The 24,919-nt window shown below is 43.3% G+C and overlaps 1 protein-coding gene across 5 annotated transcripts in view; it reads left to right on the top strand.

The window, feature by feature from the left end:
• Positions 1-23,932, top strand: part of srgap2 (SLIT-ROBO Rho GTPase activating protein 2) — a 78,483-nt gene extending 54,551 nt beyond the window's left edge. For 2 of the 5 annotated variants that reach the window (XM_085775819.1, XM_085775822.1), the window contains exons 5-23: positions 1,635-1,850; positions 3,059-3,187; positions 4,678-4,899; positions 5,666-5,767; positions 5,870-6,067; positions 7,025-7,109; positions 7,568-7,595; positions 7,899-7,929; positions 8,829-8,889; positions 9,128-9,205; positions 10,214-10,348; positions 10,495-10,600; positions 13,451-13,675; positions 15,876-15,955; positions 16,264-16,444; positions 17,815-17,952; positions 18,167-18,419; positions 19,389-19,499; positions 20,634-23,932. In XM_085775819.1, coding sequence (XP_085631945.1) covers positions 1,635-1,850; positions 3,059-3,187; positions 4,678-4,899; positions 5,666-5,767; positions 5,870-6,067; positions 7,025-7,109; positions 7,568-7,595; positions 7,899-7,929; positions 8,829-8,889; positions 9,128-9,205; positions 10,214-10,348; positions 10,495-10,600; positions 13,451-13,675; positions 15,876-15,955; positions 16,264-16,444; positions 17,815-17,952; positions 18,167-18,419; positions 19,389-19,499; positions 20,634-21,200 — 2,946 coding nt within the window. In that variant the 3' untranslated portion in view covers positions 21,201-23,932. Of the gene's footprint in view, positions 1-1,634; positions 1,851-3,058; positions 3,188-4,677; positions 4,900-5,665; positions 5,768-5,869; positions 6,068-7,024; positions 7,110-7,567; positions 7,596-7,898; positions 7,930-8,828; positions 8,890-9,127; positions 9,206-10,213; positions 10,349-10,494; positions 10,601-13,450; positions 13,676-15,875; positions 15,956-16,245; positions 16,445-17,814; positions 17,953-18,166; positions 18,420-19,388; positions 19,500-20,633 lie in introns of all 5 variants that reach the window. The other 3 variants (XM_085775818.1, XM_085775820.1, XM_085775821.1) reach the window with 2 other exon arrangements.
• Positions 23,933-24,919: the final 987 nt, after the last annotated feature.

Raw genomic sequence — 24,919 nt, 5'->3', positions numbered from 1 at the left:
TTATAAATACAGTTGGTGCTTCATCAATGCGTACCATAGAGGGTTAACAATGTTGAACTACATACTAATGAGTTTTCATGTGTTATAAATGATGAATTCAGTATTTAAAGCTTAATTGATGCTTAATAGTGTGTACTTATTATAAAATGTTACCACATAAATATATACATTTAAATAAAAGTACCAGGAAATAGAAAATAATAGCTTGGTACTCTTGTTTCTCTGAGACATTGTTGTCCTTAGTCTCACTGACTGGACGGTCTGATTTGATTGTTGGTATTTGCGACGTCATCCTCGCTGTCTGTCTGTCTGTCTGTTGTTTTGCTCTTCTCACGCTGTCAGGGGCATCGTAGCGTCTGGTTACACATGTCCACGCTGCTGCCAAGACGACTGTGAGACAGAGCAGACAGAGTGTGCGTGTGTGTGTTTCACTGTCTTGTTTGTGTGTGGGCAAAGTTTCCTACTACATCATGGCTCTGACCAGCAAGCAAGCAGCCATCAGCTCGGCTCGGCTCGGCTCGGCTCAGCCAGGGCCCATAAAAGCAAAGTCTTCAGCTGTAATTACAGTGTGTAGTAAGAGATAGAAATAGATCTGGGTTCGAGTGACGAGCACATGCTCACATGCGTGCTCACAGACCAGCCGTGTCTGACGGTGGCGTTTTTGAGGAGGGTTTTGAGCCGTATAATGATGGCTCTGGTGGTGGTCACCAGAATAAGGCTGACGCTGCACACACGCACTCGTTTCATGTGTTTAACTCTTCATGTTAAAGTCATACCACCATGTCCCAGTGAAGTACGGGAGGCTGCTTATGTGTGTGTCTCGTTGACTGTAATATTGTGGCACATCTCAAAAAGAAAACGTCACTCCTCCTTCTCCTCCTCCACTCTAGAGCTGCAACAATTAATCGATTAATCGCACAATAATCCAGTGTTTTTCAACCTTGGGTTTGGGACCCCATGTTGGGTCGCCCGAAAGTCAAATGGGGTCACCTTAAATGTCTAGTAATTGATAAAAAAAATTACTGATAGAAATATATTTTTTAACTAATTATTATTCTTTTTAAAATTATGATTAAAAACAACTATACTTAAACAACTATATTCTATACTTTCACTTTCTCTAATATAAATTGAGTTCAAATAAAATGCAGCATATAAAAATATCTGAGCTGGCGCATCTTGATTGACGCGGTCGCCAGAAACCACTGCAATAATCAATTATTAAATTAATCGTCAACTATTCTGATAATCAGATATTTGATTTGGGTAGTTTTTTAAAGAAAAAAAGTCCAAATTCTCTGATTCCATGTTCTTAAATGTGAATATTTCTGGTTTCTTTGTTCTTTTATGACAATTAACTGAGTATCTCTTTGGTTTGTGGACAAAACAAGAGATTTGAGGACGTCATTTTGTGGTTTGGGAAACACTGATTGGTCAATAAAATGTTAAAAAATGTTGAAAAATGTCAAACAACTTATCGATTAATCGTTTAAATAACCGACAGATTAATCAATAATGAAAATAATCATTAGTTGCAGCCCTGGTCCTCTCCCTGTTTTGATCTGAAGGAGGAGAAAACACACATTCATACTTGTCTTCACAAATCTCCATCTCTCCTCCTCCTCGGTTCCCAGGTGATGAAGACGTACCACATGTACAACACCGACAGCATCAACGCCGAGTCCAAGCTGAAGGAGGCGGAGAAGCAGGAGGAGAAGCAGATGGGCCGCTCCGGTCGTCAGGACGACCGGCAGACGCCGCGCTCCCCCGACACGCTGGCCAGCATCAAGACCGACGAGAAACCCGTCCGCCGCTCTAGTGTCAAGAAGATCGAGAAGATGAAGGAGAAGGTGAGCGAGGGACACACACACACACACACACACACACACACACACCTGTAGTCACATTGACTTGTGTGTGTGTGTGTGTGTGTGTGTGTCATGAATGATTTATGAGTGCATGCCTGGCTTATTGCTAACCTTGTCTGCTACAGCTGGGGTCTGTCACCGCTACACGCTTCTCCACTTCTTATTATCCATAATCAATACTGAGGTGTTTCACTCCAACACCTATTATCCCTCTCTCCTCTTCCCTCTCTCTCTCTCTCCTACCTGGTTTTCTTTTCACTGCTCTTTCTCTCTCTGTCTCCTTTTCATTGTCCATCTCTCCTTTTTTGCACTTTGCATTTGTAATTTAATCATGATGACTGTCTTTTCTTTTTTAAATAAATCTTTAGTCTTATAAATTAATTTTGAATGAATGAATGAATGAATGAATTTTGTTATTTTCGTGTCATGCCACCACTGTGACCCATCCCATATGGGATTACAAGACACATTTATTGTTACATAAAGTGCAGTAATGTCAGCATGAGAAACAATTGAAGATTACTTTCAGTTCTCATCTGTACATCGCTCTTTGTCTCGTTGCCCAGGCCTTTTCAAGAAATAAAGAAAATGCAAATATATTCAACTGAAAAAGATGTTTTAGCTTCTCAGCATCGTCCAGCCACACAAATTCGTTATTTGGATCCACCTTGCTACTAAACAGTTTTTGTCTTATGACATCATAGAAAGGACAGTAGAACACAAAATGCATTTAATTCTCCACCTCTTGGATGTCACACAAAGTACAAACTCTATCGTCTTCTGCTGTACCAACATATCTGTCCGTCTCAATATGAAGACCAAGAATACCAGCTCTAAACTGAGCATGGGGGTCTTTTACTTTTTTGACAAATTGTACAAAACATACATTTCTGGGCCAAATACCAGTAAGTACGCAGCTTTGGTTTACCCCAGATATCTAATGCCCATCTATCTTTACTTTGTTGAAAAATAATTTCTTTTAATACGTTAACCTCAACTTTCTCTTTGTTATAATAATGGTCTTCATATCCAGCTCTCAGCATGATGTCTGACTGTCTTTATGTCAAGGACTACAGATGGAAATTAGTGTTCTTGCTAAATCTGGTGCAGCCATCTTTTTATTTCTTTGAATAATTAATGTCACTGTTATAAACTAAATAAACTAAACTCTCTCTCTCTCCTCCAATCAGAGACAAGCCAAGTACACAGAGAACAGGCTGAAGGCCATCAAGGCCAGGAACGAGTACCTGCTGGCTCTGGAGGCCACCAACAGCTGTGTCTTCAAATATTACATCCATGACCTCTCCGACATCATCGATGTGAGTATAAAAACACACTGTTGCTGCGTGAGAGAGAGCAGCTAACGTGTGTGGACATGTTATGTGTGTGTGTGTGTGTGTGTGTGTGTGTGTGGCCCCCGCGGCCGGTCTCCTCACATTAGCCTCAGCGCTCCTAATGAAGCTGGACCGGTCACTTTCCCTCTTTGTCTGTTTGCAGAGTCTGAGCCCTCGGACTCAGTCGGTGTCCAAAAACATCCACTCAGCAGGAAAACACTTTCTCCTCTGCTCCATTAAAAACATTTCGCCGCCCGCTGCACTGACGCACCCGTCAGTTACAGCTGTTTTCTCTCGGCGCTGACACAGTTACTGAACAAACGATCGGAGGAATTCACAGTGTCAGTTCATTATTTTTCCTAATATAATATTTTAATCTAATTTTACAACTTCACAACAGACTGGAGACGATGATGTTACCTCCTGTAGGTCGTGGATGAAATTAAGGAGGCACCAAACTGTGTCTAATGAATTGAAAAACGAAGAATCCCATCTGTTAATGTTTGCACCGTGTGTGTGTGTGTGTGTGTGTGTGTGTCTATCTACTCGGTCTAACCTTTATCCAGTGGAGGATAACAGAGCAGACTGTGGCTGCACTGGGCAGCTGCCACTGTGTTTGTGTGTGAAGGAGAGGATTTATCTCCTTCCTAAACAGACTTCCGGGGGAAAAAATCAAGAATAACTCATGGTCAGTGTCAGTAACATCGTGACTGTTCCTTTGCCTGAGCAAATTGTGATGAACCAAAAGAAAAAAATACCTTTTTATCCTCTTTTTTTACACGGGGGGGGGGACACCAAAACACCATGATACAATGATTCTATGTATAAAAATGCCACTGAATATATTCAGCAGCTCCTTGACTACAACTGAACCAAAGTAGATGAGAATATCATAAAAAGCATATAGTTCATTAATTCACAAACAAAAAGGGGAGAAGGAGGAAGAAGGAGTAGTAAACAGCAGACATATCGTAAAATGGTTTAGATCTTCACCTCATCGCTCCATGCTCCTGAAATACTCCCAGTCGTCCCAGTTGTTTTTTTGTCCTCGGAGGCCACCGTCACTTTGCCGACGGGAGAGGTGAGCGCGAGTGAGTGAGTGAGTGAGAGCTGCAAACTGGAATCTGAACGCTGGATGTCACGGTCTTACCCCCATTTTACACACTGGACCTTTAATGTAAGGACGGCACCAGGCGGACTCTCCTCTTTATTATCCATCCTACATGCAAAAACGGCATCACTCATAATCAATTTAGTCGTTAAGACATTCCTTTGAAATTATACCCGTCATCCAGAGAAGAATGTCTCGTGTGGCGTCTCAGAGTCTGTTGTACGGATGTGACGTGGTTTCATGGATCATGCAACATTCAGACCGTCTCCACTGTCAAAGGCAAAATGGCATAAGAGAACCAGAACCAGAATTATTCATGCATCATGAGTCATTTCTCTCTCTGTCTCTGTCTCTGTCTTCTCAGTGCTGTGACCTGGGCTACCACGCCAGCCTGCACCGCGCCCTGAGGACCTACTTATCTGCAGAACAGAACGTGGAGACGTCCAAACACACCGGCCTGGAGACGCTGGACGGCGCCGCCGAGAGTCTGGAGCCCAACGGGGACAAACAGAAGCTGATGGAGACCTACAACAACGTCTTCTGCCCCCCGGCTCGCTTCGACTTCCAGTCCCACATGGGAGACACGGTGCGGTCCAGTCAGTGCCGGACGGTGTTCGGCTCCGTTAGACTGCATGTTTAAAGGGATAGTTCAACATTTTGGCAAACTGGCCCATTGCCATAATCGCTATTAGTCATAGCAGTAGGTTTGTTACCTTTGATTGTCGGTGCAAGCTGTTTTTAGAACGGCAGAGCAGAGCCGCAAGCTGCTCAGAGCTACGCTACGGAGGCTAATGGGATTTCTTGGTTTTCCTCGTCAAACTAATCAAATACACAATCCAACAACTCCAAAACGCTCTGGTGGACAAGTTGTGACCTGCACATTCACCACGCTATGAGATAATAACAGAACGTTATGAAACTGAGCCGTTTTCGAGGCAAATACAGAGACTGCTTGCTGAAAAACTGTCCCTGAAGGCAACACGCATCAGCGGTTTTGCATGAATTTCCCTCTAAAACAACTCTGTCTGGTAACGTTCTGTTATTATCTCATAGCGTGGTGAATGTGCAGGTCACAACTTGTCCACCAGAGCATTGTGGAGTTGTTGGATTGTGTATTTGATGAGTTTGATGAGGAAAACCAAGAAATCCCATGAAAATCCCATGAGCTCTGAGCAGCTCGCAGCTCCGCTCCGCCGTTCTAAAAATATCTTGCACCGACAATTAAAGGTAACGAACCTACTGCTATGACAATAGCGATTATGGCAATGGGCCAATTTGCCAAAATGTTGAACTATCCCTTTAAAAAAATAATAATAATAAACCTTGGTGTTGTGATGTGTTTGTTTGTGTAGATGGGAGTGATGTGTGCACAGTCGCCGCTGGAGAGCGAGCTGCTCCAGAGGTGTCAGCAGCTGCAGTCCCGCCTCTCCACGCTCAAGATCGAGAACGAGGAGGTCAGACGTCTTTCTGCTTCCTCTCATGTCATCCCCCTCTTCCTGTTTCTTCTGTCTTTAGCTTCAGCTCATTTCTTCTTCTTCTTCTCTTCGTTCCTCCAGGTAAAGAAAACCATGGAGGCGACTCTGTCCACCATCCAGGACATGGTGACGGTGGAGGACTACGACGTCTCCGAGTGCTTCCACCACAGCAACAGCATGGAGTCGGTCAAGTCCACCTTCAGCGAATCCTATCTCAGCAAACCCAGCCTGGCTAAGCGCCGGGCCAATCAGCAGGAGACGGAGCAGTTCTACTTCACGGTCAGTACAAGTAGTAGTAGTTTTTTTTATTTTGGTCCTTTCAACAGAACATAATACATACAACTAAGCCGCAGCTTATTTTGCCTACCCTATTTAAAAGAAAGAAAGTTAGGTAACACTTTACTTGACGCCTATCTCTATAACGCATTATAACCATACTTATAATGAGTTATAATGCAGTTATAGCACTGTATAGCTATAGTTATGAACACTCATAATTGATCATAATGCTTATAACAATAATCATAACACACCGTAAAGCATTTTATCATGACTTATAAGGTCAGGTATTATAATACATTATAATTGTTATTAACTCGCTGACAATGCCCACATCGATAATGCATTACAAATATAGTTATAATGTGTTTTAATTGGCTTATAAACGTGTATAACTATCATTATAAACACTCATAAATTACCATAAGGCTTTATAACAATAAGCATAACACATCATAGAGCATTTTATAATGGCTTACAAGGTCAAGTATTAGAGTAATAATGCTCTATAATGTGTTATGCTTAACTAACTCATCATAAGTATGGTTATAATGCGTTATAGAGATAAGCGTCAAATAAAATGTTACCGAAAGTTGCACAACAGAGCAAGATAACGAGACAACACAGTTTTAAATGTTGATTTTTAACTAAACTGAGAACAATAAATTTGATTAATCGAAGCAAAAGTCTTACAATTTATCGAGTTTATATACCTAACCTTATATACATAAATACATACACATGTGTGTTGATATCCATAATGTATAATACTCATTCATTATATACACACATATATATAGTACATACTGTACACAAGTCAATACAGTACATTCATTATTGGTCAGCTGCCAGTTACGGGCATTGATGATTTTTCAGCCTCTTGGCGACAAAGCTGTTCTACATGTTGTGACTCTGACGTGTGTGTGTGTGTCTGTGTGTGTCGTTGTGTCGTTGTAGAAGCTGAAAGAGTTTCTGGAGGGCAGGAACCTGATCACCAAACTGGAGGCCAAGCACGACCTGATTCAGAAGACCCTGGGAGAGAGTGAGTTGTCCTTCAGACACCGTCCCCGTGTCCTCTTTGTGTGAGTGTGTGAGTGTGGTAGAAGCTGAGCAGCAGGAGGGAGGATTCAGGAGAGGGATGGAGCCTGGAGGAAAAGAGACAGAGAGAGAGAGAGAAGGAGAGATCAGAGGGATGAGTGGAGTGGTGGGACACATCAGATCTCATGCAGTGCAGCGGAATGAGACTAATACATCTAATAATCACAAGCTGTGTGTGTGTGTGTGTGGAGGGCTAGGTCACAGTGACAGTGACCATATGTGGATGCAGCTGTATGTTTGTGTGTAGTGTGTATCCCTCAGGAAAAGTGTGCAAGTGAGACGTTTGTTCCCTGTTTCCTCTATAACGGCCTATCTCCTTCTCTCTTTCTCTGTGTCTCTCTTTCCTGTCATACCCCTCCCTCCCTCCCTTCCTCCCCCTCTTCCTGTCTCTCCCTCCTTTAGGTCAGAAGACCGACTGTTGCCTTGCCAGGTAGGTGTGGTGAAGGAAGGAAATATGCTCTTGTGCACACACACACACACAGAGACACACACACTGGCGTATACCATAGCGTAGCATTTAAGTTTGATTTCTTGGCAGCCTGAGTTATTATTTTCCCCCCTCTCTCACTGTTTATAGATATTCCCAACACATGTGCACACGAGTCTGAGCGCACAAATAGAGCGTTACCAGAGTTGTGTGTATAAATAGACTTTGTCTGTAGACATAATGACAGAGTGCCGTTCCTTTCTCTCCCCTCTCTCTCTCTTTCTGTTTCTCTGTTTCTCTGTGTAGTGGACGGAGAAACTCGACAGTACGGAAGCAGGTAATTATCTATCACAAGTGTGCGTGCGTATGTGTGTGTTTGTGTGTGTTTGTGTGTGTGTAGGTTTGTTTCTAAAGGAGCTGTGAGTTTTTCAAGCGAAGCTGCTGCAGCTTTGCTTTTAACTGGAGCCACATGTTTTCTCACGGTTCTCCCCCCCGCCCTCAGGACGCAGGAGGAGCTGGATGTTGACAATGTTTTTTTTTTAAATTTTATTATTTATAATCATCACATCGTTCTTATTGATTCAACCTAATAACAAAAACCACACACCGTTTACACAGTATGGCCATGGTGGATGCACACACACACACACACACACATGATCAAAAAAGAAGCTGATCAATCAGACTATCTCATGTTTGTGGCTCCCTCTTGTGGATGTTTTGTGTTTTGGCTCCAACTTCCACCGATAATCATTCATCATCTGATCAGCTGATTGATCGTTTCATATCACAGTGGAGTTGAAACATATAAAACACACAGTTGTGTTCACATAATAACATAACAACATATGTGCGTGCATTCATTGTGTGCGCCATAACATACAACAGCCCCTCCTCACCTCCCATAGATTTTTTTCTGGAAACCCTAAAAACAAACAAAGGGAAAGGAGGGGGTGGGGGGGAAGCGCCGTCTCCTAGCAACAGCTGAGTACTGCGCCCACCCTCCCCTCCTCTCCTCTCCCATCATGTCTGATTCCCAGTTCTCCCCAAATGTGTGCACCGATGCATGTGCGTGTGCAGACGTGTGTGTGGAAATCCTCCTGACACCAAGTGCACTGTGTTTTTGTATTTCCACCTCCTCCTCGTCTCCTTGTCTCCTTGCCTCCTTGCCTCCTTGCCTCCTTGCCTCCTTGCCTCCTTGTAATTCCTCTCTCCCCTCCTCTCCTCTTGTTGTAGGAATCGGGTGAGGCCATCCCTCTGATGGTTGAGAGCTGCATCCGCTTCATCAGTCGCCATGGTGAGTGGAAATTCTCCAATGAGGTGATAGGTTTAGCATCAGCTTCTCTCCTGTCTACTGATTGGTTGCATTGTTGTGTCAAAGTGTGATTGGTTCTGGATGAAATTAGTCTGGGAGACGGTGTGTGTATGTGTGTGTGTGTGTGTGTGTGTGTGTGTGTGTGTGTCACAGTTCAGCCTGCAAAATGAATTAAATTAAAACATTGTTTATGTGTGTGTGTGTGTGTGTGTGTGTGTAGGTCTGCAGCACGAGGGCATCTTCAGAGTGTCGGGCTCCCAAGTGGAAGTCAACGACATCAAGAACGCCTTCGAGAGAGGTACAGCTTGTTACCCGACAGGAAACATGAACAGGCTCCATCAGACTCTTTTAAAAATAGACTTGATCATTTCTGGTCAAATAAGGATTTTTTAAATATAATTATAAAGTGTGATATAATGAAATTGTAGCCTTGGTTTTCTATTTGTTTGTTTTAAAGGTATAATATGTAGTAATTCCCCCCATCTAGCGGTGCGGTTGCATATCGGAACGTATTCTTGATGTTGCATTCACGTGAAATGGGGCAGATGTCAGACAGACAACAGACGCTGCATGTAACAGGATAAACAAGTGTCTATGTAAACAAGTGGTCCGCCAACACGAGGCAAAACAATACAGGCGTGACAATATGTTGTCATGGTGATGTCGTATTGTTTACCTGACCCACGTTGTTTTACCGTCTTTCTCTCGTCGAGTAAAATGACATCCGGTTGGTTTGCCGACGGCCGTCTGCCTGACTGCACCTGAATGCAACATCAGTGCCTCCATCCTTCCTCACACTACACAGTGGTGACAGTTTTAACAGGCCGAGCCGACAGCTCCGCTGAGTTTCCGTGGTTACCTACGGTCACGCTGCCACTGAACGTAAAAAAATGGCGATGCAACATGGCCGCCTCAGTTCGTTGCGTCACCCACTTATGTATTTGTAATGACTTGTAACAACTCATTCTAAGGTACGAGAAAGCTTTCATTTGTATGCGGGTGTGATTCGACTTCAGTGAAATACGTATTTATGAAAGCAAAATTTGATTTTTGCTAATAAAAAGCCAAATAAGTTACATACTGGGGCTTTAAGTATATCTGGGTTATTGTTTCTAATGGTATATTTGTGTTTATTTACTGTATGTTGTCATTATTTTGAGTCTGATGTAGAGGATCTATATCCTGTATCAGATATATTTTCATTAAATGTCATTAAAAAACATGAGCAGTTTAAAGAGGATGTTGTTCACCCATTCCCCTCCCTCCCTCCCCCCTCCCCTCTCTCTCTCCTCTCATCCGGTCCTAGGTGAGGACCCGCTGGCAGGGGACCAGAACGACCACGACATGGACTCCATCGCCGGCGTCCTGAAGCTCTATTTCAGGGGCTTGGATCACGCTCTCTTCCCCAAAGAAGTCTTCCATGACCTCATATCCTGTGTGTGTGAGTGTTGCAGCAACCCCCTTTGTCTTTTCTGTGTATATATATATATGTGTGTGTGTGTGTGTGTGTGTACTGTATGTGTGTGTGTGTGTGGTTAATTGTGTGAGTAATCTCCTGGGTGTTGTTGTGGTTGTGTTGTTTTCCAGCCATCGAGAGCCTCCAGGAGCGGGCGGTCCACATTAAGAAAGTTCTGCAGTCGCTGCCGAGCAAAACCCTCATCGTCATGAGATACCTGTTCGCCTTCCTCAACCAGTGAGTAGCAGGAAAACACACACAAACGCACACACACACACACACACACACACACACACACACACACACACACACACAGGGCGATACACAAGTAAATTATCTGTATATAGTTGCTCTGTCAGTAAAAAAGCTGAAATAAACGCTGGGTTAATACTAATATGTTATTTATTACACTACATTAGAGGAGAAATGTCAAAGAAATGATTCACAGTTACAAAAGCAGACATGTCTTTAAATGTAGTTGTTAAAAGCGTTCACTTTGACTCAAGGACGAGCTGATAAGATTTTGGGAGTGAAAGGTCACAATGACCTCACAGTACAATGGAAATTACGACACCGTTTGACACAAACGTCTAATTAGATAAAAGCATGAAGTGATGGTGGTGTTTTATATCCAAACACGTCATAGGTCAAGTTGGCTTTGACTCACTGTGACATCATTATGTTTAATATGGAATATGTATATATACTGTATCTGTTATTATACTTTCTAAATGATGAACACATTGGTCCCTAACGTGTGTATGTGCATGAACAGCGGTGATGATGAGATGGAAAAATAACAAAGCAGCAACTAAACAACAAAACCACAGAATAAAACCAAACATAACTGTGACATACTTTCATGAAACAAACTTCACAAGAGCTCCACTTTTAACTAAAGTTGAGTGTGTGTCAGTCTTCTCTGTTAATATTTAACATTTAGTTCATATATATTTATAATCACGTGTGTGACTGTGCAAATAATGATTTGTGCCACAGGTTTGTCAGGTTTATTTCAACAACGATCCAACACACATCAACCTCAGTTATATAAGTTTCCATCTACTGAACATTATTCTAACACAAAAGCAAAAACATTTTATCACTTGAATAAAGGAATCTAAGCAGAACAGAATGCATCATAAAAACTGAGCTCAAATAGCCACAAATCTACTATTAATGAAATAAAAACTTAATGAATAATGAAGCCTGATATGAAACCGTTCTGTAACTTCTCCTGCAGTCCCTGAACATCACCCCATTCTTTCACATTAGTGTCATAAACACTAGACTGGGGTCAGGAGGCCTTCCTCCGGCCTTCTCACACCAAATCTAAACATCCTTTAACCTTCGTGGAAAGTCAAGTATGAACCCTAATTAAAGTCCAAAGTGCAAACAATATGTCTTCCTCTACATTACTGAAGGAGATGGACGCTCTCCTCCTCGAGAAACGGTTTAACTTCCCACTTAAAGTTCAGTTTATTTACATGAACCAGTGTCTCAGTGGGCCTCACACACCACCAAGCCTGCAGAGACACACATGTGTTGTAGTAATTTAAACTTTCTCTGCATGTGTGCTTTGTGATAGTTTGGGTTATTCCACGTCAGGTTGTGTTAACCTGCAGTTAGATTCAGATCGGCACGTTGCCAGTTCAGCAGAGGCACCCGAACTTCCCTCAGTGTTCATTTATTTATTTATTTATTCATTTTAAAGTTTGAAGAGCCTTCCGGCCTGGTTTATTTTTTGTTTTTCATCCCACATAAAACACTCACAAGACAAACTATAAAAAGGGGAAAAAAAGTAAATAAAACAGCACGCAGACAAGGAATACAAAAAATAAATAAATAAATAAATAAAATAAAAAGTAAATACTTAAAGGGATAGTTCAACATTTTGGCAAATTGGCCCATTGCCATAATTGCTATAGTCATAGCAGTAGGTTCGTTACCTTTAATTGTAGGTGTAAGCTATTTTTAGTACAGCGGAGCGCAGCAGCTGGCTGCTCAGAGCTACGCTATGGAGGCTAAGGGAATTTCTTGGTTTCCCTCATTAAACTCATCAAATACAAAATCCCAAAACTCCACAGCGCTTTTGTAGACAAGTTGTGACCTGCACAACCACCACGCTATGAGATAATGACGGAACGATACGAAACGGAGCCGTTTTCGAGGTAAATTCATACAAAACCGCTGATGCGCGTTGCGTTCAGGGACAGTTTTTCAGCAAGCAGTCTCCGTATTTACCCTGTATTTACCTCGAAAACGGCTCCGTTTCGTATCGTTCCGTCATTATCTCATAGCGTGGTGGTTGTGCAGGTCACAACTTGTCTACAAAACGAATAAAGCCGTACAGTTTATATCGTAGAAAATAGTTGAAAAAAGGAGAATGAGAGTTAGACTGACCAGCAACTAGCTCTATAAAGGATCGCCAAGTCTTGTGGAAACTCTCTTCAGAGCCCCGAAGAGTAAATCTGAGCTTTTCCAATGCAAGGTGTTGCATAGCACACCTCAGTGTTCATTTATTTATACTGGATATTTCAGACACACACACACACAGACATACACATTCCTTGCTGTCCAATCAATCCCTGAAATCCATGACAAAGCCTTTCTGTAAGGAGACATCGCAAAAAAAAAAAAAAAAAAAGGGGGGGTGAGTGAAAGATGAAACGAAACGGCATGTGGGAGACGTGAAACTGGAGACTCCTGGGTAAACCAAGAGGTCCCAGAAAGCTCACGCTGGAGACAGAAGGAGAAGCTTCCTCCTCTTTTAGTGTGTGTGTGTGTGTGTGTGTCTGTGATTTACGCTCCTGTTTCTTCTCACACACCGAAACGCTCGCACATCATCAGAGCGTCTCCGTCACCACGGAGAACTGATGAGGTGATATACAGACGCAGAGTTTTGCAGTCCACACATAGACGTTCACAGCTTATTTACAACCCGGGGAGGGTGATGCCGGCTGAGTGAGTGTGTGTGTATATGCATGCTTAGTTTTGTGTACACACACTCTCTGTTGCCCTCTAAACGTCTCTCCTCCTCCTCCTCCTCCTCCTCCTCCTCCTCCTCCTCCTCCTCCTCCTCCTCAGCCTGTCTCAGTACAGCGACGACAACATGATGGACCCCTACAACCTGGCCATCTGCTTCGGCCCCACCCTGATGTCGGTCCCCGAGGGCCACGACCAGGTCTCCTGCCAGGCTCACGTCAACGAGCTCATTAAAACCATCATCATCCACCACGACACCATCTTCCCCGGGCTGCAGGACCTGCAGGGCCCCGTCTACATCGTCCCTGGAAGTGGAGACGACTTCTGGTGAGAGCCGGGGGAAGGACGGTGGATGGATGGATGGATAGATGTATATATACAGGGAATATACAGGGAAGTTAAAGGGGAATTGCCGTTTTTTACATTCTGGACTTTATTTCTAGCATAAAATACGATCATTTACTCACCCAGATAACTTTGGTGTCATTACAAGTCGTTCAGACGAAATTAGCTCCAGCCGAGAGCCGCGTATATCCGTATAATGGAGTCTACAGGGCAGCAGAATGCAGCCTCTAAATAACACATTATCTGCAGAGAAACTCGTTCATGTCACCAATATTTTGTTATGATAGGCTAGTGCTATTCCCCTCTGAGTCCGGGGTTAGCTGTTATCAACATCCGGGGTCTGTAGGTTGACCTACTGACCTCTGACCTGGATGATGTCATCTCTGAGCGCAGCTGATAATAATCATTCTGCTTCGGCATTCGGGTCCATTTTTATCTCAACTAGCCGGAGCTTTAGTGAGTCCAGGTTGAGGAGAGGAAGCCTGTGGAAGCTGAACTTCATCCAGCTGCTCATTTTGTTCTGACAAGTCGGAAACATGCAGAAACGAACCATAGCATTAGCGGTAGCAACAAGCCACGCCGCGCAGCGCTCAGAGATAACATCATCCAGGTCAGAGGTCAGTAGGTCAACCTACAGACCCCGGATGTTGATAGTAGCTAACCCCGGACTCAGAGGGGACTAGCACTAGCATATCATAACTAAATATTGGTGAAATGAACGAGTTTCGCGGCAGATAATGTGTTATTTAGAGGCTGCATTGCGCTGCCCTGTAGACTCCATTATACGGATATACGCGGCTCTCGGCTGGAGCTAATTTCATCTGAACGACTTGTAGTGACACCAAAGTTATGTGGGTGAGTAAATGATGGTATTTTATGCTAGAAATGAGGTTCAGATTGTAAAAAACGGCAATTCCCCTTTAAGGGGGGGTGGTACACAGTAGGAAGGGGGTAGTGAACAGGGGGAGTGTGGGTCATTGATTTAGGGGCTGCTGTGGAGTGATGTAGGGGGGCTCCGCTCAGGGCCAGGGGGCCACGAGGATCGGCTTACCCTCCGTCACACTGGAGATTAAAGCACCTCCTGACCACATCATCGTGGGAGAACACACTCACACGCACAGTAACACACACACACACACACACAGATTTCAGTTTTACTGTAATGACAAGTCTGGGCACCAGTGATTATGATTCCTGCCAGTCAGATCCGTTGTTTAGGCTGAAACAGTCTCACAGGAGGAGAAGCTCCGAGAGTGGAGACACAAGATGTCACCACACCAGGAAGGCCATGAGCAAAAAAAAAAACATCTATTAACATAGTGTTCAGGTTTTCCAGATGGTTTCTGACGCAGCATCGACTCAGTGTCCAGCAGAGTTTATGTTACAATCATTAAAGGGATACTTCACCCAAAATCGATAATTCAAAAATGTTCTCCTCACCGTCATGCCAAGGAAGGGTTTGGAGAACTTTCAGAGTCACCAAAACGCTTTAGGAGTTCCAGGGGGGGTCCAGCTGGCAACGGATTTTCATATAATGGCGGCGGATAGAGTTCACTTTTGAATCGTTCAAAACACACACTATGAAACATCCAGATACCTCCATACTGCTCGTCTGTACTGAGCCAAGTGTCCTGAAGCCGCCACATGAAAAAGTTGTTGGGAAAATGAATGTGATCTCTGTTTTTATCCTTGTTGTAGCAGTAGCTCCCAGTGGCTGCGTGAGATTTGCTGCGAGATGTTCGTTTGTCGTTGTAAACCATTGAATGTATGATGTAAACACAGAAGAACATCTCGCAGCAAATCTCACGCATGTGCACAAACATCAGCAGAGCCACTGGGAGCTGCTGCTACAACAAGGATAAAAACAGAGATCACATTATTTTTTTCCAAACAACTTTTCCATGTGGCGGCTTCAGGACACTTGGGTCAGTACAGACGAGCAGTATGGAGGTATCTGGATGTTTCATAGTGTGTGTTTTGGACAATTCAAAAGTGAGCACAATATATGAAAATCCGTTGCCCCCTGGAACTCCAAAAGCGTTTTGATGACTCTGAAAGTTCTCCAAAACCTCCCACCTCCTGTGAGTAGAAAATTGGTGACTTGTTGCTTTTGAGTGAAGTATCCCTTTACTGTAACTGGTTCTCCTCTAACTCCCTCTCCCTCTCTGTGTGTCCACCTCAGTGACAGTCCACACTGTGAGCCCCCCCTGGTGGAAGAGCCTGCACCTGACACCGTCTCTGTCAGCCACAACAGTGAAGATGGTAACTAACACACACACACACAGATCTCACCCTGCTTCCCTCAACAGTCCATCTGGCTTTAACCTTTTTAAAAGCAGCTCACATCCTGCTCTCAGTCACCTGTTTACCACGCTGCCTCGTTCATACTCAGCAGCACTAACCTGCTATGCACTAATCTGGCTTCCTCCCTCTCTCCTCCATCTTCTCTCCTCCCTCTTCTCTCCCCCTCTCTCATTTGTCGCTTCCCTCTGCTGCTCCGTCACTTCCTCCCGTCTCTGTCCGTCCACTGTCCTCTCTGCTCTGAATCTCAGGCTCCTTGGCTGTTTCAGAGTCCGACCCGATCGAAGCCGTCGCTCGGTTCGACTACTCCGGCCGGACTAGTCGGGAGCTGTCGTTCAAGAAGGGCGCCTCTCTGCTGCTGTACCAGCGGGCCTCCGACGACTGGTGGGAGGGACGTCACAACGGCGTGGACGGACTGGTGCCGCACCAGTACATCGTGGTCCAAGACTCGTAAGACGTGTTCCACTCTTTCATCTTGAATAGAAGTTGTGAATAGAGTTTGGGGAAATACAAAAAAACAAAACAACAAGGAGCACAGACAGAGCACTGACCTACATCAAACACAAACCAGTCAGCTGGAAATCCCCCCGTGGTGAAGGAAGTGGATCGTCTGTGATAAGATCATAGCAGATCGATTTCCTCCTCAGTTCACATCACATCTGTGGCCTGGGCCAATGTTTTCATGTAGAAAAAACAAAATGAAACATATTACAGTGCCCACTTCATGGAGAATCTGAGTGTGGCTACTTGCTGCACAGCTTTTAAAGGGATAGTTCAACATTTTGGCAGATTGGCCCATTGCTATAATCCCTATAGTTTTAGCAGTAGGTTCGTTACCTTTAATTGTCAGTGCAAGCTATTTTTATTCTACGCTACTGAAGCTAATGGGATTTCTTGGTTTCCCTCATCAAACTCATCAAATACACAATCCAACAACTCCAAAACGCTCTGGTGGACAAGTTGTGACCTGCACATTCACCACGCTATGAGATAATAACAGAACGTTACCAGACAGAGTTGTTTTAGAGGTAAATTCATGCAAAACTGCTGATGCGTGTTGCCTTCAGGGACAGTTTTTCATCAAGCAGTCTCTGCATTTACCTCTAAAACAACTCTGTCTGGTAACGTTCTGTTATTATCTCATAGCGTGGTGAATGTGCAGGTCACAGCTTTTTTGGAGTTGTGTGTTTGATAAGTTTGATGAGGGAAACCAAGAAATCCCGTGAGCCTCCGTAGCGTAGCTCTGAACAGCTAGCGGCTCTGCTCTGCTGTTCTAAAAATAGCTTGCACCAACAATTTAAGGTAACAAACCTACTGCTATGACTATAGCGATTATGGCAATAGGCTAATTTGCCAAAATGTTGAACTATCCCTTTAAGAAGTAAACTGGGGATTTATGGGGGAATATCCTCTGTGTCTCTGCATGAAAGTTAACAAGTTTGAGGCTCATTTGTTGGTTCATATTCCCAAAACTAAACAATAGAATGAGTAAAAACAAAAAGATGTTGACCAACAGTCAAAACGAAAATATGAGAAAAATACCCAGGTTGACAAATACAGGACTTTACCTTTAAGTTACAGGGCATTTCTGTTAAAACTGTGCAATTCTGAAAATGAAAAAGTTGTATTTGTGTTTGAATTATTCATTTAATGCAAGAAAACAAAAATAAACAGCTCAGTCACAGCTCACGCTCTCTGATCATCCTGCTGTGTGTTTCGAAAATGTGTCGAGACGAGTCTGAACAGAAGTTGTTAACTAGATGCAAGTCAGATTTGTCTTTCAGAGGAGTGATTTCTAAAGCACTGAATGATTGTTGTAGGGCTGATGGAGGACGGGGAAGTCCGAAGCCCGACGTGGACTCCAGGGATCTGCTGGAGGAGAGAGTTTCCACCCGCGGCAGCGCCGCCTCCCCGACTGGAGCTCATGTGGCCGACATCTACCTGGCCAACCTCAACAAGTGGGTCGCAGTTTCGTAATAGAGTTGCATTGAATTACAGTAAAAAAAAAAAAATCAATTTGGAACCAAAAGTGTCCCAGGAAGAAGAAGATGGAAAAATAGTCAAATTACCAAAACAATGAACAAAAGGATTCCTGACTGTGATATATTTAGTCTTTTTTTCACCTTGAGGCTCTGAATCACAACATGTAACTGAAACATTTGTCTCGTCTAGGATGAGGAAACGTCCGGAGTCTGGCAGCATCCGAAGAGCTTTCCGAACATCCGAGAGCGAAAGTTCAGGTCCAGGACCCAGCGGAGGAGGAGGAGGAGGAGGTGGAGGAGGAGGAGGAGGAGGAGGAGGAGGAGTGAGGACAGCCTCTCTCCCTGTTGGAGGAGCTCTGGTGAAGGAAACGGGAGACAAACGACCCGTCAGCGCTCACAGCATCCTCAACTCAGTGACCCGCCACTCCTCTCTGAAGACCAAGGTACTGGAGACGTGACGTCTCTCTAGTTGTGTCTCAATTGCAGTTTATCGCAAAATAAAATACATTTTTCTAAAATTTCGACAATGTATGTGCAAATGTGTGCAGGTGTTTCCATTGAAGGGTGTTTTGCATATGAGCTGTAATTCTCATAAAGCCTATTAGCCATATACACAGCGCTGCCATCTTTGCTTACATCGTCACTCGGGGTGGGAAGATCCAATGCCGTCACGTCATTACCATTAACGTTAGCAGTTACAGCTAATGCTGGCTAACCTAATTCAAATCAGTTTAACCCAAATGTCATTTTACTTTGAAATAATCCCCAATGTCCCTTTGAACGTTAACAACCCATGCCTTTCTTAAATCTATATCAACTGGGAAGCGATGAAAGGAAAGCAGTTTATCAGACTGCAGACGTTTGTATGACTTACAACCAGGGATGCAGCAGTTATACAATTTGTGTTTACCCACCCTGAGTGATGACGTATGGAAAGATGGCGACGCTGTGAATATGGTCAATAGTCTCACGACTGTAACAGAAGGAACAATTGGTTGGTTGTTATCAGGCTGAGTTTGATTAAATATTGTAACGCGGCTGGGTGGAAACGGTACAAAGTGTGTAGCCTACTCTTCTTGTGAATGAAGAACAGACTTTTAACAGGGACATCCCAAACTTCTCATAAAATCACAGCCCATCAGACTCAATTTTGAGGAACATGGACGTTCAAAACATTTTTCAAAACAGACAATAGCAACAGAGAGCGAAGGGAAATGAAAAAAAAAAGGCAACAGGATGAAATCTGATCAGACCTGGAGTGATGTACGGATGATGAAGGTGTTTCCATTTATTGTGATATTTAGGTTTGAGCATTTCTAGGGGTTAATGGGAACCCAGCTACTGTGTCTTTAACTGCAGTGTTGTGTTGAAACTGTGATATGAATCTAATCTGGGTCGTTGTGAACATTCAGGTGGAGAGTCCACAGCTGAGGAAGACGACGTCAGCAGGACGCTCCAAGAGCTTCAGTAACCACAGACCACTGGACCCAGAGGTGATCGCCCAGGTGGACCACGGCTCGCAGGTAGCTACCAGCAGTGTTGGCCACTGTTATAGTTACTAGTTACTTTCTCCAAAAAGTAACTGAGTTAGTATCAGAGTTACTACATGATAAAAGTAATTAATTACCAGGAAAAGTAACTATTGCGTTACTCAAATATGTCAAATTACTTCTCTCCCTAACCCCGTTTATCTGGAACTAACTCAGGGTTTTTCCTGCATAGAGAATTTTCTCACCACAACCAGCTGTGTTTTTTTTTTTCTGGGGACTTTTTATGCATTTATTTTGAAAGGACAGCTGGAGAGCGAGCTGATGCTGCTTCATAAATGCCGCTGCTGCTGCAACCGTTAATGATGGAGCAGACGCACAGTAATAGTCACCTGTTACCATTAACATCCCGACGACCTAGTGTCCTTTTTAGTTTATATCTCCTCTCTTTAAATGGTTGTGTAGCCTACTTCTTGAGTCAAGTAACAGTGAGTAACGGCGCATCTTATTGTCAGTAAGGCAAGGCAATGCAATTTTATTTGTATAGCCCGATTTTACAAACAGTTTGTCTCAAAGGGCTTTACACGGCATCATAACAACATCCTCTGCCCTTAGACCCTCACATCCACTGAGGAAAAACTCCATAGAAAACCCTTTTAGCAGGTAAAAATTGGAGCAACAGAGGAGGGATCCCTCACCCAGGATGGACAGACGTGCACTAGATGTTGTTACAGACAAGAAAACAGTTTATAACACAGAATGTGGGAGACGTGGAAATGTTAACAACAGCTGGTGAAGGCAGCTTCTGGTGGGAGGAAAGGCAGGGAGAGCAGGCCAGCTTAATGGGAGGACTGGCAGACTGGTTCATGGGAAGGGAGGACAGGCCGGTTTAACAGCAGGGGAAAAGGGGGAGGGGGCGATGCATCTATCTATCTATCTATCTATCTATCTATCTATCTATCTATCTATCTATCTATCTATCTATCTATCTATCTATCTATCTATCTATCTATCTATCTATCTATCTATCTGTCTATCTGTCTATCTGTCTGTCTGTCTGTCTGTCTAACAGCATTGTAATGCGGGAACAGTAACATTTTTGATAACTCTGAAAAAAGTAGTGCCATTAGTAACGCTGTTTATTATAAGGCTGTTATTTTCCTGTTGCAGGACATGGAGGTGGTGATGAGCGAGCGTCAGAGCTCCTCCAAACACACACACACCCCCGACGTGGTCCTGGACACACTGGAGCAGCTGAAAGGAATGAGCGGCGGCGGCGGCGGAGGAGGAGGAGGAGGGGGCGGAGCCTCGGAGCCGTCCAGCCCGCTCCACTCCCGCCTGTTGCGGGACAGCGACGGCGTCTCCTCCCACGCTCACCCCCTGCAGCGCAGCGCCTCCTCGGCCAGCGACGTGCCCTCGTCCTTCCGGCCCGCCAAGAGCCAGCAGCAGCAGCCGCGCAGCCCCCTCCCCTCCGCCACCTCCCCCTCCCTCTCCTCCTCCTCCTCCTCCCTCTCCTCCTCCGTTCCCTCCTTCAGGGAGCTGCGGCCGCCGGCGACCAGACCCAAGCCCGTGGTGTTCCCGAAGGGCGGAGGAGGAGGAGGGTCCGGCAGCCCCGCCATGGGCTCCCCGACCTCCACGGTGCCCCCTCCCACGCCGCCGCTGCCGCCACACTCTCTCCCTCACACCCCTCCTCCTCCGCCCCCGCCCCAGTCTAACGACAAATCCTGCCCGGCTTAAATAAATCCCGGATCGGAACCACGACGACACCGATCCGTACAGACTTCTTCACATAAGACCCCCCTACAGTAACTAACCCACTACTCATGTGTAGCATTCACGTCTCAGTGTCCAGGCGAGTTCTTATTAATAAGACGCCACGTTCCCTTTAGAAGTAGGTCAGTGAACACAACACACCTTCAAAGACACACACACACACACATGTGATTTCTCCAGTGGATCGCTGGGTTTCCAAGGGAACAGGACTCAGGATGGACACACTAACAGACCTACAGCACCTGGAGCTCACACATACTAGTTTGTGATGTTTGAAATTGTGTTTGAGTGGGGCGTGCAAGACTGTTACTTGCCTTTACACACAGATCTATGTGAGGAACAACAACAACAAAAAAAAAGCACTGTTTGATTTTGTATAGTAGATATAAGATTTTTTTTTTGTTTTGTTTTTGATTTTCTTTTTTTCCTTTTTAATGACCCCATGGCTAGCGGACTGGAAAGGAGTGTTTGATTCCTAAGAATAGACTGTGAAAATGTTAAGTTCTTGCTCTGTGTAGAAATGAAACACACTGACTTTGCTGCTTCAGAAGTGGAGGACTGGAGGAGAGAAAGGTGGACACTTTGGATGTTGAAAGAAAGAAAACTGGGCCAAATATCAGTGTAAGTCATGTGATCAAGAGCTTTATTTTATCTTCTCTTCCTCCAGTGTTTGATATGTTGGTGATTTCTTTTTCTTTCTTTTTTTAAAATTACTGTTCAGTACTAGTACCAGTACAGGAGCATAACAGTAACAGGAGCAGTGCTCTCCTATATACTTAACATGGCCGACAGTAATTCTAACTCCATATATAGCAATAAATACATAAACAAAATAAAAAAAACAAAATAAAAGTTGGTAGTTTGAAGCATCCTGCTGCTTCTTCTCCTGCAGCTCTGTTAAATGTGTGTAAGGGACCACTGAAACCCAGCATTTTTATATACATAATGTTGGACTGTACACACACACACATTTTTTTTTTGTTTTTGTTTTACCAAATCTGTGTGTGACGGTGTTTTGTGGCAGCTAAAAGCTTTTTCAGGTTTTTCCTTGCATGCTGGGGGGCCACAGACAGCAGCCACACAGGTATAGGGCTGCCTGATTGCATCAGTTAACGTATCTGCAGTACCAGCTCGAGAACAACGTCAAAACAAAGTCACAGCTTGCTCCTTTTAAGTATATACCTAAAGACTTAACAGTAAAAAAAAAAGGGTTTTATTATTCTAATGGTGTGTATGTATGTTTAATAATCATGATAACTGGAAGCATGGAGCTGAGGATCCTCCTGAGTGTGTTTTTAGATAGAAGCACAACCAACCACCTCATCCAATGCGCTCTTAAGCAAAGTTTTTTTTTTTTCTTTTTCTTTTCTTACTTTGTTTCCCAGGTGTTTATTATTAATTAATACTCAGAATCTGTTACCGTAAAAAAAAAAAAAAAGTGGCACTGTGTAACCGTCTGTGCGTGCGTGCGTGTGCGTGCATGTACTGTATGTGTGTGAGCATGCAAGGATGTAGAGTATGTTTGCACCTCACCCCAAACTCCACACACTCTTTCTCTTACCCACTCATCATAAAGGGATGTCACCCAACAGAGGAAAGCAGCCTGAATATTAAAAATATGCACTGTGTAAGTGTGATCAGATTTGAAATAAAAAAAAATAAAAACAAAACACAAAAAAAAGAAATAAAACTGCAGGAATATGTGAAATCCTGTCTTCGTTTTCAGCCACTGCTGTAACAGACCAGCTTTAAGTAGACTGAGGATGAGGAAAGCCCAAATCCAGGAGCTTAAACTTAGCCTTTTCTTTATTTTTTTCCTCCAATATTATTTGATTATATGTACTTTTTTGAAAAATTAGATGAATTATTATGGAATAAGTGTATAAATCTTGCGAATACTGACTCCAAATTTGGAGATATGCCATTCAGGGTAAACTGAATAAAGCCTTTTTCTGATGTATTTCACTTTCTTGAGAAAGTATTGAACTAATTTTTACCCTGTTGCCCTCATGTTCCCCTTCACCCCCCTCCCCAAGACTACAGCACATACTGCATTCCTGTATGCTCTGTACCAGGTAATGAATTATAACTGTTACAGTTTCCTTTTTATAATCTCTGTATTATGTTTTGTGTATTACCTGGTGTATTTGTGTTGCTCTTACCTCATCATGACAACTGGAGGGACTGTGACTTGTGCAAGTGTTTGTGGCGAGAGATTAACTCACTTTATCATTCAACACACACACTCTCTCTCACACACACACACACACATGCATGTGAGTGGTTGGTGTGTTTTGTCCTGGCTGTGCTGTGTCAAGAGGAGCTGGGACCCTCTCAAATCAATCATCATGCACTTGAACAACTTGGCTTGCGTGTGGACTAACTGTGTGGGGATGATTTGTCGGAACTGAATATTGTTAAATATGCATTTTTGTGTCCATTTGAAAACAGCAGAACTAAAAAAAAAAAAAAGACTGTAATGTCAAATCTATTTATAGTTGTCTCTGTATTACTGGAGAATCCTGTGTTCAGATGTACTTTGTATATACAATGTTGTACATTACAGAGGTACACTCTTTTTTTGGTACAATATTGTACAGTAATAGCAATAGTAGTTTAATCAAATAGGCCTTATATAATTCTATGTGTAGTTCTTGTAGTAGATCTGTTTTTTAATAAACATTGCTTGCTATAAAGATTCTCTGTGTTTGTTTATTACAACAAAATAATAATAATATAGTGTTCTTTTGCTATTGCACAACCTATCCGAGCACTGAATGCACCTGCACCCACTTAATGTTGTAAAGTCATGATTCATGTCTATCAGCTCATGTGGAACAACAGGGAAATAACAATAACTATATTTAGGTCTCAACTTTAAAAACAAAAACACTTGTAGAGGGTTTACATGGGACATGGGGGAAACCCTGACATCTGCACATGTATAAAAGGCAAAAACCAGTTTGAGTTAAATATGCAAAATATGTGTTTGCTTCACTAAACTCAAAAAAGCGATAAGGAGGATTTTTTGTGGCCAGGTGCTGTTAGTCATTTATTCAGTCATTTATCTTTAAGGATAAATGGGAAAACTAGTGTGGAAATGTAGAAATTTGTTATCTCAAGGCACTTTACAAATACAGCAGGTCTAGACTCTTCTTCATAACAGAACTTACAGACCCACCAGTTACTATGAAGAGCAACAGTTAAAGGAAAAACATTTTTTGAGAGACAGAAACCTCAAGAAGAGGAACAGATAGAGAGAGAGATATTATTAGCACTGATCCAGAGCCAGCCCAAGGCATATTAAGCAAACTAAGCACCTGCTTGGGGCCCCTTGATCAATAGGGGGCCCCCAGGAGGAATTATGAATGGTGGATAATATGGCTGCAGCTGAGGTCGTAATGCAAATAACAGTGGCGAATATTCATGTAAATCCCTATCTTGACGTTGTATGGAGTCAGGGGACACATGTAATGTCAGATATGATGGATCTGATATCCCAACACATGTGGTTGAATAGGTCAGTGGGTGAAGTTATTGAATTTGGATTGAGAGATTAGGGGGGGGGGGTTTGTTGCTTTATTTTGATAAAAATGCAGCATTAGTATGAGTATTAGTCAGGGTTATAAATAGAAGCATTTAGTCATTGAAAGATTAGGCAACTGGGTTTTTTTTGTTTTTGT

The sequence above is a fragment of the Trachurus japonicus genome, chromosome 5 (genome assembly GCF_045865225.1).
Source record: "Trachurus japonicus isolate A0001 chromosome 5, Traja_1.0".
Lineage (NCBI taxonomy): Eukaryota > Metazoa > Chordata > Actinopteri > Carangiformes > Carangidae > Trachurus > Trachurus japonicus.
Note: the sequence above shows the minus strand (reverse complement) of the source record. Positions and strands in the feature narration are given on the sequence as shown.